Source organism: Sceloporus undulatus, chromosome 6 (genome assembly GCF_019175285.1).
Source record: "Sceloporus undulatus isolate JIND9_A2432 ecotype Alabama chromosome 6, SceUnd_v1.1, whole genome shotgun sequence".
Taxonomy (NCBI): Eukaryota; Metazoa; Chordata; class Lepidosauria; order Squamata; family Phrynosomatidae; genus Sceloporus; species Sceloporus undulatus.
This window is the reverse complement of record NC_056527.1, coordinates 56,186,822-56,205,362: the sequence shown is the minus strand read 5'-3', so window position 1 is coordinate 56,205,362 and position 18,541 is coordinate 56,186,822. Positions and strand designations below refer to the sequence as shown.

The following is an 18,541-nucleotide window of genomic DNA, read 5'->3' as shown; positions in this document are numbered from 1 at the left end:
TATTCAACCAACCACAGTTCAAAAAAATTCACACCATGCCCCACCCCCAGCAAACCTTGATACTGCTGTTTTATATAAGGGAAATCATTTTACTGCTTCATTACATTTAATGTTTGTGTGTTTCTTTAGCGGATTCTGTTTTCATGCCTGAGGAGGACAAAAAGGCTGAGTATGTGCTCAATGAGAATGGATGTCTATATACCATGGGACATACAGTTCAAATATACCCAACACTTTGGAATTATGGGCAGGTAAAAGATAATGTATTACCCAGGTTTTTGTCTTTTGTTTGGACACAAGTAGACACTGCTCTTTTGGTTACTTAAATACAAGTGTAAATAGCATGATGGATATGAAACCACTGAAGAGATACATTGGGCTGCAGGAAAGCTGCCAAAATAGAATGCCACCCTGTTGAACCACTCTTCTTTCAGCACAACTGTGAACCAGTTTGCAGTGTGTAATTCCTTCAGCTCACACTTGGATACAGGTCTCAGCAATGCCTTGCTCCCTCTCTATAAGTAGGAACTTGGATGGGTTACCTACATCAGAGCAGTGTTGTAACTAGCCTGGTAAAGAACAAGCCCAGCGAGAGCTGCAGGGTGGACCCTAAAAAGCAGCACCAGGAGGAGAAGTTACGTAAATTTGCTTTCATGAATTGGTTTCTGAAGGGTGCAGATGGTGGCAGAATTTATGTTTTGCTTCAGAGCAAAATATCTTGAGCTGGTACTAGGCAATTGACCGAGTATCTCAGCATTCCCAGTGTAGCATCAAAATATCTTGAATGGCACTAACATAAACAGTCTCATTCTCCAGCAAAACAAACTATTTTGGAAAAATCAAGGAACATTACAATTGTGATTCAGTTCCCCTGTGCATAGAATAAAAGTCCTATTGGGCTCATCTGAATTGGCTTTTTCATATATTGCATTCATCTGAGCCAGTGTGGTGTAATGGTTTGAGAGTGGGATGACTCTGGAGACCAGGTTCAAACTCCCACTCATCCATAGAAAGTTGGAAACCCACTGGGTGGACTTGGGCTTAGTCTTAGAGCAAGGTAAAGGCAAATTCCCTTTGAATAACTCTTACCAAGAAAACCCCATGATAGTTTTGCCTTAGGGTCAGAAACAACTTGAAGGCACACAATAACAATGCACAGAGTTCTCATGTTCCAGAATTCTTTGAGGTTGCTCAGAATAGTTTACAAGGCAATGTCACCATTTTACCTCTGAAACTCACAATACCTTAAACTCAGATTATAAGTAGCTTTACATTGCATTACATAAAAAAAAGAATAGTCTTCAATAATAGAATAACATAAGAGTGACTAAATGTTACTTTTTAACAGTTTGAGAAAGACATTTTGGATTGCTGCATGTACCTTCTGGATGAGAGCCAGCTCAAGCCAAATGAGAGAAGAGATCCTGTGAAAATCTCCAGGGCCATGTCAGGTTTGGTATGTCCCTTAATAAAGTTTTTCAGATACATCAGATTCTTTTAGAATATGGAAAAAGAAAAGATTCCATCTGCTTTCTGCTTTATTGAAATGTTTATGTGAACTCTCCTGAATCTACAGAACGCTAAGTGAAATCCCTAAATAAAAAAGAAATAAGATAAGGGGCAGCTCCTCTGTCATTTTATTGTATAATTGTTCCTAAATGTGGAGGACACACCAAAAGGCAAAGCTATTCTGATCATAATTTCAGTACTATCAGAACTGACATTGTTCTTCAATTCATGGAGAGAGATGGACTTTATGCTGTCCTGTGGTGTCCACTCTCAAATATAGAAGCTCAGAATGGTGGAATAATTGTCCAAAGCCACATTTGTAATCTTATGTTTAGACAGTTGGTAGGGCAGAAGCTGTTGCCTCCAATTATTACGTACTTGTCAGGGAAGGGTGTGTGTCAAGGGTTAATCCAACAAGTCTCTAAACCTTGATCCATGCCTGTGGAGTCAGCCAGCTAGTATGATCACATGGTTCTAAAAATCCCTTTAACATTGGTCCTTAAGATTAAAAATTGTAATTCCCCACACTTGAAAATAATCACACTCCCACTTTGTGCAGGTTGAAAGATTAGGGATTTCTCTTTTGGTGGCAGAGGAGGGTCCCTTGGATGATGTATCTGGCAATGGTATGATCTGAACATAACTGTGTTCAGTTGTAGATGGAAGAGGGGAAGGATTGCATTACAGTGGGCCTTCAGTATCTGCTGGATTTACTTCTAGAACTCCCTGTGCATACCAAAATCCATGGATGCTCAAGTCCCATTAAATGTAATGGAGTAGTAAAATAATTTCCCTTATATAAAACAACCATATCAAAGTTTGCTTTTGCTGGGGGTGAGGCATGGTGTGAATATTTTTGAACTGTTCTTGGTTGAATATGTTCAACTGTATATGCTTTTGTTCCCTTGTTTATTCAGGTTAATATGGAGAAAGACAATGGAGTGCTCCAAGGAAGATGGAAAGAACCATATCAAGGGGGTACTTCTCCTTTACATTGGACAGGGAGTGTCCCAATTTTGCAGACATATTACAGGACAAAAAGAACAGTCTCATATGCCCAATGCTGGGTTTTCTCTGGTGTGATTACCACAGGTAGGACTATGACCTTTATGATGGACTATATCTTCTGTGCATGCAACTCAGTGTGGCCTCCATGGTCAGCAGCTGTGCATTTTGAAAAGTAGGAGACTGTTCCTTTCGGTCCCTATTAGCCTTTCCTTTGTGTGACTGCTGTTGGCAACAAGTCTAGATGGACCTTAGATCAGATCCAGCCAGGCTCTTTTCTAATACTTTGGTAGAGGACAGTGATCAAAACTGTTCCACTATTTTATCCTCTGATTTCTTTTGTAAGAATTGCATCCCATTCTTTAAAAAGCAACTGTGAGTGTCAGCGAAGGGAGCTGAGCAACCAAATGGATCTCACTTGAATTGAGATCCCACATGACTTGCCCATTTCTTGAGACATCAGATCTGGCTACGGTGACACATGCCTTGATTACATCCCGTTTGGATGACTGTAACATACTTTTCATTGGGAAGAGTCTTAGGAAACTGTTTGGAAATTCCAGCAGGTGCAAAATGCTGCAGCTAGAATGCTGACCAGGGCCAGTTAGAGGGAGCATATAAATATAAATGTCAATTTGGTGTGGGCAAAGTGCAACATTCCAGATGTTGGACTGCAGCTCCAAGCATTCCTGGCTTATGGACAATAATGGCTGTGGCTCCTGGGAGTTGCAATTGATCAGCATCTGGAGAACCAAATGATTCATTTCCAACCTTCACAGGGTTTTTTTTTAAAATTACAACTCCTAGGATCACCCTGCCAACATGGCTCATTGGCTGTGCTGCATGGGAAATCTGGAAGATGTAGTCCATCCATAAAACTGCTACAAATCCCATCAATGTAGTAAATTGGGGTAGGCAAAGTGCACCACACCAGATGTTGGAATGCAGCTCCCAGCATTCCTGGCCTACAAACAATGCTTGCTTGTTAGGACAGAAAGGTGATTTGTACATGCAAGTCAAAATCAGAGTCCTTCCCTAGGCAAGCCCATCATTATCATAACAAATCAACAGGAAATAACCAATTTCCATAAAATCCACAAGTTTATCCTTTCCCCCTCCTCCTTGTTTATTCCTTCTCCTCACTTCTGAGAGAGTATCTTTGAAATCAACTACATTGATGGCAGATGGGACCACAACTCCCATCAGTGTAGTTGATTTCAAACCAAATGGAGGAGAGAGTATCTGAATTATCTGAGTATCTGAGAATATCTGTCATAGGATTACGGGAGACATAGTAAAAAAAAAGAGGGAGTCTATCCAAAAAAAACCTACTACAACTTCCATCAATGTAGTTGATTAGGGTGGACAAAGTGCACCACTCCAGATGTTGCAACTCCTAGCATTCCTAGCCTATGGACAATGCTGGTTGTGGCTCCTGGGAGTTGCAGTCGGTCAGCATCTGGAGAGCCACATGATTCAATCCCCACCTTTTTGATACAGATTCTAAATTGTTTCCTTCTATTTCAGAAAAAGGAACTGTCAAAACCACTTTTGGCTCATTATTCCTTGCCTAAGAATCTCTAATTGTGTTGAACTACAACTTCTAGTTTGGTTTTGATGCTTAAGCTTGGAAATGTCTGAGACTGAGAGAGATACAGTTGTTATTCTGGACACCTTTTGCTTTGAATGAGAGATTATAAAGAAAGGGGAGAGGAGGGATAGATCAAAGCTGTAGCCTAGCCTTGAGGCACAGGATAATGGAAATTAGCATCCAGACAAATAATCTGAGCAATTTTTTACTTGTTCTCTTTTGATCATTTGGGGAATTGTCAGGAATGTGTCACCTTTCCCTGAGAGAGAGGGACAAACAACTTAAAATATCTTGTTCTTTAGGAGAGAAAGGGTTAAAAGAAATCCTGTCTGCCTCTTCAGGGATGAGACAAATAAGATTTGTTTTCTTAACAACACCACTATCTTGACTTGATGTTTTTCTCTATATTCCAGTCATGCGCTGTCTTGGGATTCCTACCAGAAGTGTGACCACCTATGATTGTGCACACGATACTGAGGAAAACTTAACCATTGATCAATATTTTGATGAAATTGGGAATATACTGCCACATTCAGACTTTATTTGGTAATTTCTGCATTTAATACTACTAATAATAATAATAATTCTTATTAGTCCATTTAGATAATGAAGTTTGATGGATGGAGCTGTTCTCTTAGTATAATTAACATTATCATTGCTGAATATTATGATGAATATTGTATTACAGTGGACCATTCAGTTTTCTTTAGGTAATCTCTGCAATGAATTAAATATTCCACTCGTAAGGAGATGGATGATGGATAGGAATGAGAAAACTAAATATATTTGTTCTTACTTTGAATATGATTTTCTCACCCGCTTCTTCATCTGTACCTTATTAATCTGAAAATTAGTACTTGGAAATCAAATTAGAAGCTCTTCATAAGTAGATAATTCTGCATTCTGAAAAATTATTTTTCTTCTTGGACATATTATTATCATCATCTCCTCCTCTACTTCTCATCATCCACAGCATTAGAATAAAAGATTCAAAGATGTGACATGTTGAAAGATGAAAATAGAACTAAACTCGTTCTGCTTTATTAAAAACAAAACAAAAAAAAAACCTCTCACTTAAACAAAGAAATCTTCAATTTCTAGTGGAAATAGAAGAAGAGGAGGGAATGCTGGATTTTTAATGGGAGCATATTTCCAGAACCACAGCTCCCCCATAGAGAATGCCCTCTTTCTTGTGTTCATCCGATGGATGAGGTTTGTTCAGAAGTTTTTCTTCCTTTTGTGAAAGATTCAAAGGTCTCCACCTTGTTTCAGTGAGGCTGTAGCTCAATAGTGGAAGGCATCCTTTGCATCCAGAAGATCTCAGGATCAGTTCAAAGCTTCTCCAACAATAAAGTTGCTTGGGCAGAGAAAGCATCCAGGGGACCAAGAAGAGCAGGAGGAATCAGTGCTGGGCTAGATGTGCCACTGGTCTGATAAGACATTTCCTTCATGTGGCCCATTAATGGAGCATCTAACATTCTTTGTGGTTTCTACCTAATTCGATACAACTGGCACATTCTGCTTGGAAATTTCTGTAAGCCAAAAAAATATCTCAGACACTAGGACAGGTCCAGTAGTTGGGATTCATTTTTGTTTTTAATTGTAAATCCTGATTGGTTTCAGGACCTTCCACGTATGGAATGAGGTCTGGATGAAAAGAGCAGACTTGCCGGAGGGCTTTGACGGATGGCAGGTGATTGATGGAACACCTCCAGAAAAGAGCAAAGGTAAGACTTACCTGAATATATAAATGCACAAATTAAAAGATTAGTAGTCTATTACACTGTAATGTCATTAAATGTAACCCAAATTCTTCTCATATGATCTCACATTCTTTTCTATGGCAGGGGGTGGTGGGGTGGGAGGTACACATTATGCACATTTTACCAACCTTTCTTTTTACGTGTGTGCACTTAGGTTTAAGTGAGTTTAAGTGCACTTAGGCAGTGAGATAGGAATAGGAAATAGAAGGAAAATGTGTTGTACAACATGCAAATAACTTTGGAAAGTCTTCTTTAATACCTGACCATTTAGAATAGGAGTGAGCAACTATGGTCCCCTAGATGTTGTTGAGTTGCGACATACAAAATTCTTCACAATAAGTTCTGTTGGGCAGGACTGATATGATCTGCAGTCCAAGAACATCTAGAAGGCCATAGTTTCTGTCCCTGATTTAAAAGATGGTGTCTACAATAAGCACAAGCCATCTGAAGGGGGGAGGATTCACTCCAGACAATAGGTGAATGTAACACACAATAGAAATATGAAACTGGATTTAAAATGCATTTACAGTTCTTTGTAAAGAATGCTACAAAGTTTTAAAAGCTGGGACAAATACACTACCTGACATTCAGCTGCTGTTGAGGTACAGTCTTGGGTTTTCTTCTACCAGTTTTTTCATGATTTTTAGCTGCTGTCAGCCTATACAGAGTGCACAAGACTTTTCTGTCACCATCTATGGATTGTTGATTGGATGGTGAAATTGTCTACGTTTAGATACTTTCTCTCCTGGGGATATTTTAGGTAGACATCCCAAACGTCTGTCAGACTGTCCATGACAGTGCTCAGACTTATTGTCATGTCTGCCTGATGTAAAACCCACAGAAAAAAAAGAATGTCCTTTGTGAAAAATAAGATAGATGAACAAAACTAAATGTTCTGAAATCAAAATGAAGAGAAGTAATGTCCAGTCAGGACATTAAGAGCAAGGGCAGATGAAAGTGGCTAAGGCTTTGGGATAGTTCCTACTTTACATGTTTGCTTAATGCTCTAGAACAGTGTCCCCAAATGTTTTGGGGCTACTGCCCCTTTCCTCTTGGATGACAACTCTAGCACTTGCCCCCAAGTAGATTTTGGAAGTTGAGAAACTGGAGCATGTCCAAAGGAGGGTGACTAAAATGGTGAAGGATCTTGAAACCATACCCTATGAGGAACGACTTGGGGAGCTGGGGGTGTTTAGCCTGGAGAAGAGAAGGTTAAGAGATGATATGATAGCCCTGTTTAACTATTTGAAGGAATGTCATATTGAGGAGGGTGCAAGCTTGTTTTCTGCTGCTCCAGAGAACAGGACCCGGAACAATGGATGCAAGCTGCAGGAAAGGAGATTCCACCTCAACATTAGGAGGAACCTCCTGACAGTAAGGGCTGTTTGACAGTGGAATACACTCCCTCGGAGAGTGGTAGAATCTCTCTCCTCAGAGGTCTTTAAACAGACGGTGGATGGCCATCTGTCGGGGGTGTTTTGATTATGTATTCTTGTATTGCAGAGGGTTGAACTGGATGGCCCTTGTGGTCCTTTCCAACTCTGTGATTCTGTGTTCTACTTGCACATTCAAAATAACCAATCTCAGTTGCTATTTCCTTTGCCACCCAGTCATACTGGGAGCAGCAATGAAGTAGCTGGCTGAGCAGTGACTGTGAAGTCTCTCACACATGCCAGCCTTGCAGCATAGATGTCAGTAGAGGGCATGCATAATTCAGGCCACAGCAGGTGATAGCATAAGTGGGATGACCCCATGACCACCACCCTAGCAATGCCACTCTTGCTCCCTAAACATCTGCCTTTTGAAAGAAATAGGCTGTTGCATTAACATGCCTTGTAAGACACAAGGAGCTCAGTGGAAGAGAAGGTGTGGCCAGTAAGTGAGGCAAATGAGACCGCTCTTTTCTCTGCCCACCGAGCTTCAAATACCCCCCGAGAGAAGAGGAGGAAATAGGGAAGGACTTTCTAGGTTCCTCTGTCCTCCTGGTATAGTCTGGCCCCATCCGTTAGGCAGGGAGAAGCAGGCAGGACAATCAGATCGTCACTGAGTGTAAGGAAGGCTGTTGTCTGCTTCCAGCTTTGTGAGTGGAATGCAAGTAGAATCTAAAGATTCTTCATTGTCTTAACTTCCCAAACAGAAGGCTGTTGCTAGAATGGGAGACAGCAGCCTCTAGCTTCAGGAATGGGTTGCAGGAGGAACCTAGGGATTCTGCTTTGGGAGTTAGAAGGACAAAGGATACCTGGGTTCTTTCTGAGTCTGAATAAACATGGAAATGGTTTAGTGAAATATTGGAGCAAACATTCTATGCATGGCTGTAACATAAATTATGGACCTGACCTGAGTAGATTTTGGTGTAGAAAGTCATGGCAGCATTAATTTAAATAAAAGTGGGGATTTTCCAATGCACAATTTTCACTTCGATTCATCTAGATTATAACACAGTACTCTTTGAACTGGAACCACCATGTAGTTATTACTACTCTTGTTCTTTAGCTGCAATTTAGCAGCCTTTCACTCCTGAACAGATACAGAGATGAATACTATGTGACGTGTCCATGGGATCTTAGTGCAATTTTTTTTTTAAAAAATACAATCTACACACTCTCTCTCTTTCTGTAGGAATTGTTCAGTGTGGCCCTGCTTCAGTAAAAGCCATCAAACAGGGAGAAGTTGGCCATGGCTACGATACCAAGTATGTCTTTTCTGAAGTGAATGCGGACCAAGTCTGGTGGCGTAGGAAGAATGTAAATGGAGAGGAAAAATTCATAAAGTGCAACACAGATACCGAGTACATAGGAAGGAATATCACCACCAAAGCTGTTGGAAAGCTTGAATGTGAAGACATCACTGATCAGTACAAATTTCCAGAAGGTAACTGATACATTAAGGGGTTTATAAAAGTAGACCCACCATAGCCTGTATATTAGTAGAGTGGATTGCCCTTTAGTGTAGAATTTTACATAGTCACACGTGCATATTCAGAAACAAGACCCAGTGAATTCAGAAAGGCCTACGCTGAGCTAAATGTGCATTGAATTGGCTGCTACAGTTTGGGAAGCTATTTGCAACAAGGTATTTTGTTGGATCCACATTGAAATATTATTTCTTTATTTCTCACTGTAGTTATTGAGTGCTGTTTAGTAGGCAAATCAATAATAATAATAATCTTTATTTCAGCCAACAGGCCATTAGACAACAAAGTGTGTATAAAACACATAAAACATTTAAAACATATAAAACTTATTAAAATGGGGCTATAAAACAGATATTCGTAACATTCAGGCTTGCATCCTTCCGAGGTCGCTAAAATGAGTACCCAGACTGTTGGGGGCAAATTAGCTTACTTGCTAATTAGCTTACTTGCTGTTCACCGCTATGATCTTTGGAATAGCGGTATATAAATAAAACAAATTATTATTATTATTATTATATTCGTGATATGTACATTTATATATATACAGAAGCACTCACAGATGCATTGAATAATACTAAGCCATGAAACACAAGACCAAAGTGGATATTTGTTTGGATATTCTAGATATAAAAGATAAGACTGTTCATTTAGTTTGAATCATAATCTTACGTGTTTTGACAGCAGAGAAAAGGAACTTTGCCACTACAGTACTTCCGTTTTGCTTTTCTTAGAATCATTTAACAGGTACTCCAAGTACCAATTGTTAGGTCTACCAGGAAACTTAAGCAGGAGGGGAGAAATTAATCTTAGCCCCTCATCCTAGTAAAAAATACAAAAAATAGGACGTGCTCTAGAGACTCAACAGAGTCTTCACCACAAGGGCAAACCTGTTCGTGGTAGGGGATTCCCTTAAAGCGACCTTCTAGCACAGCTGAGGGAATGACATTAAATCTTGCTTTGGTGAACACGGCTCGATATTTTGGGATGGTCAGATTTTGCAAATAAAATGCCTTCTTCTCAAAATTGAACTGTAGCCCTAAACTGATGGGAGAGCAGGTATTGCGAGGAGAAGATAAAGAATACTGAATATCAGTATCTTTTATACGACGTGTCAAAATCTGCTGCGCCCTGGGTAGATCTTGTGTAATGAGGAAATTGCTTGAGAAACCCACTCTCTGCAATTCTTCCTGGATGTTTTTAGACCAAAGGGTGGTATAGTTATCTTACCTTACGAGTTGCAGGTATCCTAATTCAGGGCCCGCATAGAAAGGTTTCAGCCAGTACTTTAGGGTCCACGTCCAAGCAGTGCATTCAACTGAATGACAACCCGCTTCGAGCCGTAAGACAGCTGATGGAACACAATTGAGTACTCCAAATAATTTTCGGAGATAGGCTGAGAGAATCTGTTCTAATACTACGGAAAAGCCTAGGATCCAGATGGGGATCCCAAATAACAGTTGTGGCATGACCTTGGCCTGGAACACCTTCAGTGCAGCGGGTAAAAATTGGACTCCTTTAGTGTAGAAAAATCGAACTAATGCCTTGGCACTATTATTTGCTGACTGAATAACGGCAGACCTCTGGGATGTCCAACCACACGATGATTGAAATATTATTCCTAAATACTTAAAGAATTTAACTTGCTCTAAGCTATGTCCATTTAGGTTCCATTTGGATTGACTCTGGTTTTTGGAAAAGACCATGATTTTGGTTTTACTATAATTGATGGTTAAGCGATTTTCTTCACAGTAGCCCCCAAAAGCTCTCAGGAGTTGTTTCAAACCTATTTTAGAAAATGAAAGGAGGACTGCATCATCTGCATACAGGAGTAGAGGGATATTGACAGAGCCCAATTTAGGAGAATGGTGTGCTTCTAAGGAGATAGAGGCTGAAAGATCATTAAGATAAAGATTGAATAATAAAGGTGCCAAAATGCACCCTTGACGCACACCCTTATGGGCAGGGATAGGTTTTGTAAGGTTGCCCTGAATACCACATCTCACTTGTATAGTCATGTCTCGATACAAATTCATAATTAGGTAGGCAAATCAACAAGCTATCAGCAAAAAGTGTTCATAGTAAGATGGTAAAGTTTATTAGCAAGTCCCTATGAATTCCAGACTTCATGTTGCTGCAATGTGCCATCAAGTACATTTCAATTTATGGTGACTCTATGAATAAGAGATCTCGCAAAGATCCTGTTATTAACAGTTCAGTGCAGGTTTTGCAAACTCAGGGCCATGACTTCTTTCATTCATCTGTAATGTAGATTTTTTTTCTCCATCTGCTGCCAGAAGTGTCACTAGCGGGCATGCAGATCACACTGGTGTACACCTAGTGGGGCAATACCTCCAGAGGGACTAGCATGGCTACTGGGTGAGTGAGAAAGGATGTCAACTCCCTTTCCTGCTCTCCCAGCAGCCACATGGGGCACTGAATGGAGGCTGCAGTGCCACCCCCTTCAGCAGCAGTCTGGTTGAAAGGGGGGCAGTCAGGAGGCTAGGGAAGGCAGGACAGTCCCCACCCACTGTACTGGATGACACCAATCTCATTGATGCCACTGCCTACTGCCACCAACCTTTCTATGAAGGAAATGGATGCATCTATCCTGCTTTGACAATGTTAACTTGGGTAAACTACTAGAAAAGGTAGAGGCAGAAGAAAGAGATAGATGGATAGACTTAATCAGAGAGATCACTGGTATGAATTTGCAGTGGAGGATGGGGGAATCTCATCCACAGGGTTGCCGTGAGTCAGGGTCGACTTAGGGCAGTTAACAACAAAAGCAAAAACTACTAGGACAGAAAACCTTTAATAGAACTTAGCTTCTGATGGTACTGCTCTCGGCTTCCATGATACTTTCAGCCTCCTTTACTACATTGAGGTGTACATCCAAAAAGGGATCAACAAGGCTTACTCCTATGTAAAGTTATAGGATTGTCAGCTAAGAGTATAAAAATGAAAAGCCTGAGCAAATAGATTCTGCTTAGGTACTGAAAATAAAATAAGTCTAGCACTATGCAAATGTATTTTTAGGAAGTGGGTTCCAAGGATGGGTAGTACAACAGAAAGGTCCTGTCACCAGGCATCATTTGCATTATGTCCCATGGCAAAGACAAGATGGAGCAAGGCCTCATGTGCAAACAAATGTTCCTTGGCAATATATCCTTGTCTCAGGCTGTTTTGGATTTAAGTAGTTAATAGAGAGGCCACAGTCTCTACAATGGTGGATATTTGTATTTTCAAATTCTCTCCAAAAGAACACATCTCATAATCCAGACAAACTGCATACACAGCACATCTTTCTTATTTAGTCTGAGCTTCAGCTTACCCTTTCCATACAGTCTCTATTGATTATTGCCAACAATTCATATAAGTTGGACAAAAACAAGAATTTTGTATCATCAATATCTCTGGTGACACTTCAGTTCAAGCCTCTCTGTTATGAAAATGTTAGATAGCATGGATAGTATAATACACCTAACTAAAAATCATAGTGTAATTGCCACTGAGCAAAGAAATAGTTCCTTGACACCACCTTTTGAAATCAGCTGTCAATACAAGAGTGGAGCCATTGCAACACAATACCTCTCTTTTTCATCCCAGAAAGCTTGATTCAAAAGGATAATTTGGCCAGTGGCATCTAACACTCCTGGGATATCCTGGAAACACTAGCATTGCAATCCTCCTCCTAAAATAGATTATTCATCTGAATCACCAAAGCTGTTTGCATGAAGCTCCTAAGCTAAAACCAGAGTCAAATAGGAAGACTATCAGTGTCACCCAAGGGGATCTGGAATTGGTCTGAGCGTGCAGCTGACAACTGGAATGGTTTCTAATGACCTCTGGGCTGATTCCTCCCTCTCTTCTTTTCCTGATTTTTAGGTTCTGAAGAGGAAAGAAATGCTATGAAAACTGCTATGTTTTATGTGAAGTCTCCTATTGCTGCATCTTACCCTACTTCTTTCAAGAGAGACTTTGAACTGCGGGTTCAACAAGAAAAGACCCTGTGGCCAGGACAACCCATTGATCTGAATATTGTTGTTGAAAGCAAATTTGCAGGTGCATGGACGGTTGACCTCTATGCTTCTTGCAATCTGGAGTCATACACTGGGAGATTAGAGGCCAACCTTGCAACTGTCCACCAGACCATTAAAACAGTGGGCAAGACAGGTGCGTGCAAAAAAACCCAAGACAAACTTTCCTTTGGCTATTCTCAGGTTCTGGAGCTGTTCAGAAATGTGGATGATAATGCTGGATCAGAGTTATCAGATTGCCAAGTGCCCACCCTACTTCTCACAGGGTTTAGGAAAGAATAAACCTTAATCTTTCTTTTGCATAAAATGCATGGTCTAGTGGAAGAGTGAGAGGGAAGAATAAAAGTACTGCAGGTTAGAGTTTTGCAAAGAATATTAACTTTTTTCATGCTCAAAGAGAAAGACATTTTGACATATCAATAAAGTATCTCTAGGCTCATTGATACTACAGAAGTAAACTGCTATATTTCATTTTAACACTCATGGCTGCCTTCTATAGAATCTGGGGGCTTGTTTGCTGAGGCACTGGATATTTAGCATTCCAATATAGCATTTTCCACAGGGTGTAGGAGATATTGGGGTTGGGTCCATGGTACACAGTCTTTTGCTTATCCAAGATTTCTCACTCAAGAAGGGCTAATAAGAGCCCACAGTCTTCTTTTTACCCATCCCTTTCAGTTACAAGCAGCTAAAAATCATCCAAATACAAAACATCCAGTCTTATTCCAGTGTTGCTATCATCCCTCTCTCAAGCTTGGTCTTCTTTGTCTTGATGCAGCGGTTCCGATCCCCCTGAAAGTAGCTGCTGATGTTTATATGAACAAACTGACTTCTTCAGAGGATGAGCTTCTGATAAAAGTCAATATTTTTGCTGATATTCAAGAAAGCAAACAAAACCTTGCTAAACAGGTGACCTTGACCTTCCAGACTCCAGCTCTTGAACTGAAGGTAAGAAATTATAATAGGCTGGTGCTGAGCTGGGATTTTGAAAACTCAAGAGTTGAAATATTGGAAATGTTGAATAAAAGAAATAAATGGAAAAGAACTCCAGAAGCAGAAAATGAGGTCTTAATTAATTCTTTTAAAACAGGAAGGGGAAATATGTGGATCTGGCAGACTGCAAGCAATCTTTGCCTATATTTCTGGGTTTCTGGAATAGTATTAGACACCCTGGAACCTCCTTAGTGAGGAAATGGCTGAGAAAGGATATTTGCTACTCCTTGAAGCCTCTAAGAATGGAGATGGCATTCCTGATGGCTTGTGATGGTATTCACAATGATATTGTCTGGAGGACTGATAATCAGCTATAGTTTTCACAGGAAGCTTATTTATCTAATCTCAAGAATCATTGGCATGTAGTCTAAGAATGGAGCCAACTGTGATGGCACCAATGCCCTGAATAACAAGGTCTCAACTGCTTTGTGTGCTTTGGACAGTAGATGAAACACTGTTGATTGTGACTCCTCAGATGTGGCATTGTAAGATTTGGTTCTGCTTATTGGTAGAGGGAATTTGTAACATTTTTCTTTGTGATTTCAAGATAGGATCTTGTAAAATATGGTGTGGGAGGGTTATCTCTCACTTCCTGTATGAAGTGTATATAAAACAAAATATTTTAGGATAAAGGTATTTCAAGAAAGAGTAGGTTTGAACATATGCACTTGTGTGAGAAAATTAGAGTTGCCTGGTGAAGTAAAGAACAGTGCTTCTGTACTTTTAATAGAAGAGAGACTTTCAGCAGATATTTCTTATCACACAAGATGCACCTGCTGAAATATCCACTAAAGGTACAGGATCCCTGTCCTATAATTTACTTGGCAACCCTAGAGAAAGTACATATTTAAATGCAGATGCTCACGTGATTTCTTTTTTAAAAATGCACCTTAATGCAGAAACAAGTTGGAATGTATTTAACAATTAACACATGTGTAACTGGCATAGATTAAAAACAGGCTGTCTATCTCAAGAAAAGGCGTTGTGCCCATACTGCACTGATATAAGAAATAAGCTACTTGATTTATTGATCTCCAATTTAAAAGAAGTCCCAAATACTGCAGTGGTTAAAGATTAAATGCAAAATACTTAGGAATGTAAAGAATAGTCATAATTTCGTATCCAGAAAAATAAGGAATACCCAAGAGATTCTTCTCATTTTTCCCCAATAGATTTGTTTGTGTTGAAAGAGTATTTTTGGAGGAAAAAACCAGTAGAAAACTTGTTTTCTGAGTAAAAAGCAATATCAGAAACAGTCTACTTTATGAAAAACACATTACTCTCCACATTGAAAGGCAAAAAGAAATGCACCACTGATCGCATGCATGCCCCCTCCTGATGTGCAACCACACACATTCCTGCATCCCAGTCAGCTAACTAGCTCACAGCATGATTTGATTTTCAGCTAGCAGTGGAAAGTGACCTGTATCCATACACAGCACAACTGGCTGCCAGTTTCCAGTTGTATGCAATGCTTCCACTGAAGGCCAAAGACAATTACAAGATTAGGACATGCATCTATAATCAATCATATAATGGATGTTTCAAACAGAATCAGTTTCTTGCATTAGTACTCAGCACAAATACACTCATTTTAAAATTTTCTATGCATAACTAAAGCTCTTTTCTGCTGACTTTCCTTTATGATACAGCTACCAGAAAAAGCAAAACTGAATGAAACTCTTAGGGGCGAAGTGATTTTCAAGAATACTCTGTCCATTCCCTTGGAAAACTGCAAACTGTGTGTAGAAGGCCCCGGCATTTATCCAGCGAAAAATTTTAACCAAAGGTAAAGTAATAATAGTTATAATGGGGATTTTTAGTAGTGCCAGTCATAACTGAGAGCATCTCTATGGTAGAAATTGGCTCATTCTTTCCTACCTGAGATGTTTGATCCTGTGAAACTGTCTTATAAGAAGTCATAAAGCATTGGTCCACCCAGCCCTTAGGTTGCTTACCCTGAGTGGCAGCAGTTCTTGAGGGCAAAGGGTTGTTTTCCATCCCTGCCACAAAATAACTGTAATGGAAGGTCACATGGAATAAATATTGAAGGGCAGAAGATGTTCATCCTTCCCAAAGAATAGTGCAAGATGAGAAGGACATTTCCCCTAATGTCAAAAGCAACTCTTACATTACTATATTACCAAAATGGAGGGAATAAGAAATTCTTATACTCTATTATAAGATAGGAAACATGGCTGTGTGGTCATGCAGGTAGATATTTCTTTATATATACAGTGGGACCTTGGTATCAGGGGGGATCCGTTCTGGACATCCCTCCCCCTGCAGATACCAAAAGATGCAGATGTTCAAATTTCATTGTCTCTAATGGACGCACTGCCAGTAGGGACAATGGGACTTCAGGTAAGTCCCCATACAATATCCCCAGGATTTCCAAACATATTGATTGGGGAGTTTTTCTCTGGAAATACTATATAGTAAGAACTTTAATAACAATTTGTATTATTAACACATTTTTTATTTTTTCATTCAAGCATATTGATTGGGGAGTTTTTCTGTGGAGAAGTTATGTAGTAAGAACTATTAATATCAAATTATATTATTAATACATATTTATTTATTCATTCATTCATTAGGGATGTGCAGCCTGGTGAAATCGCAACCTTCAAAATAGAATGTATACCAAGGAAGATTGGCAATAAAACAATAATAGCCAAACTGAATTCAACCCAAGTCAAAGGAATAGATACATCGAAGTCTATTAAAATCACTGCATAGGAACGTTCCCAAATTCCATCAGGCAACATTAGGAGATGTATGAATTAGAAATCAGCATTTAAAAAAAACATCCTTGCTACATTAATTATGAGGCAAAAGAAGGGATAGGAAGATATAAACATCTAAGAAATTAAGTAGCTGAAATTTAATGGGGATTGCATGTGTTGCTTATGATGAATGTGTTCTGGGGATTTGAGCATAACATACCTGGTTTTGGAGAAAAGATGACTCTGTATTCTCCTTGCAGGTTTTAGCTTTTGCTTATCTTCTTCCACTTTTTGACAGCCTACGATTTGCAAGCCTTTATGCAGTATCTTACAAGCACAGCATATATCCTGTTTTCTTTTATATGAAAGATGCACTGCATTTAGTTTTGAGAGGGGGTTTGGGGGTTTTTTTGGCTTTCCACTTTAACTGGACTATGTTTATTCTACAATTATATACAAGCACAAGGTTTAACATGCACCAAGTTTTCAAAAAGAAATGAAAAAAGGAAAACGAGAGAGTGATCCATTCTCTCTACCCAGCTGTGTTGAAGTTCAGTAGTTTTGCACTACCTGCTATAGGAGGCCAGTTTGTCTCCAGTATAGAAGCATTGCCTCTCTTTTGCTTGCAAGGCAATGGATTTGGCCCTGTAATTCTAAACTTGTGTGCCTGCAAATGTGGGTTAGCAATGCCAGGTCACAGTTTAAAATCCATGTACAAAACTGAGTTAAGATTCTAAATACAGTAATGAAAGAGGAGCTTCTAGTACCAGCTTATCACACCTCCTCATGCTTAGCAGGATAAATGAAGTACATTTCCATATTTCTACCTTTGTAATGAGTTTTCTAGTTTTATTACAAGCAATATAGACAATATTTTATAATGTGCAATATGTTATCATAAATATTTTCCCTCAATAACCTGGAATATTTCTGATGTTACTTCCCAAAAGTAAATTTCATGTGAGCTGCAATGAACTTATGTATCAAACCTTTTCCCTGTTACATTTTGCATGACAATAAAGGTGATTGCTAGCAACTGCATGTACTGCCATTCTTTCAATTTCCAAATGTGTTAAAGAAATTTTATATAAAATTTATTTTCCCAACCGTAGTAATTGATTTATAGATCAAGTGAGTGTGAAAAAAGTGAAGACCTAAGACATTTAAAAGCTTACATATTCACCTGTTTCACTTGGACATTCTAAAGCTCCTAGTAAAATGACTGAATTAATCAATTTTTAAGAATAGAAGGATCTGTTTAGAAAGATTATTAATCCTGGTTAATTCCCAAATCCCCAGTGGTGCTGGATCCACACTTTCAGTGATACCAAAGAAGTATGAGACTTGCAGATAGTGAAATATCACAATGAACAAAAGATTTATCTCGTATGCTGACATCAGATGAATGGAGTGGAATTAATTTTTCATGGTTAGAGCACTCTCAAATTACTTTTTTTGTGTCTGATTAGATCTGTGTTGTCTGGTAGGGGAGGAGGTCGATGAATTACCACACCGAGTAACAGGAACTCTAGTGATGCCACTGAATAAAATTAGTTTGGCAATGGAGCCAATTGCCTTGAGAGGTCCTGGGGCCTCTTTCTCTGGATGTCTTCAAAAAGAGGCTGGCCAGCCACCTGTTGGGGATTTTAACTGAAAATCTTGCACTGAACAAAGTTAGTTGCCTAGCACAAAACAGAAATGATTTGAAACAATTGAGGAAAGTCAAGGGGAAAAGTGCAAAAGCAGGTTTATAGCTGAATATTAAGGGGAAAAAGTCATGACCATTTGTTACATACCATCAGAACAGCTTTGACTTACAACTTCTTTAAGAACGAGAGACTTCCAAGAGCCATGGCCATCAACAGCCCAGTTCAAGTCTTGGTTTCTTGACTGAATCAGTTCATCTGTAATGCTCTTTTCCTCTTCCAAAAAGATCAGTTTTGGGGAGGGAGGGAATGGGGAACTTAATTGGTCAAGAAGAATTGTAGAAAATCAGGCATGCT

The 18,541-nt window shown here is 39.4% G+C and overlaps 1 protein-coding gene across 2 annotated transcripts in view; it reads left to right on the top strand.

Annotated features, from left to right (window-relative positions):
* The window catches only part of LOC121934623 (protein-glutamine gamma-glutamyltransferase 4-like), a 26,908-nt gene extending 9,342 nt beyond the window's left edge, over positions 1-17,566 (top strand). For both annotated transcript variants that reach the window (XM_042475261.1, XM_042475260.1), the window contains exons 5-14: positions 130-251; positions 1,349-1,456; positions 2,427-2,601; positions 4,519-4,651; positions 5,729-5,832; positions 8,488-8,739; positions 12,668-12,955; positions 13,598-13,767; positions 15,465-15,601; positions 16,410-17,566. In XM_042475261.1, coding sequence (XP_042331195.1) covers positions 130-251; positions 1,349-1,456; positions 2,427-2,601; positions 4,519-4,651; positions 5,729-5,832; positions 8,488-8,739; positions 12,668-12,955; positions 13,598-13,767; positions 15,465-15,601; positions 16,410-16,551 — 1,631 coding nt within the window. In that variant the 3' untranslated portion in view covers positions 16,552-17,566. The remainder of the gene's footprint in view (positions 1-129; positions 252-1,348; positions 1,457-2,426; positions 2,602-4,518; positions 4,652-5,728; positions 5,833-8,487; positions 8,740-12,667; positions 12,956-13,597; positions 13,768-15,464; positions 15,602-16,409) is intronic.
* The last annotated feature ends 975 nt before the right edge of the window (positions 17,567-18,541 follow it).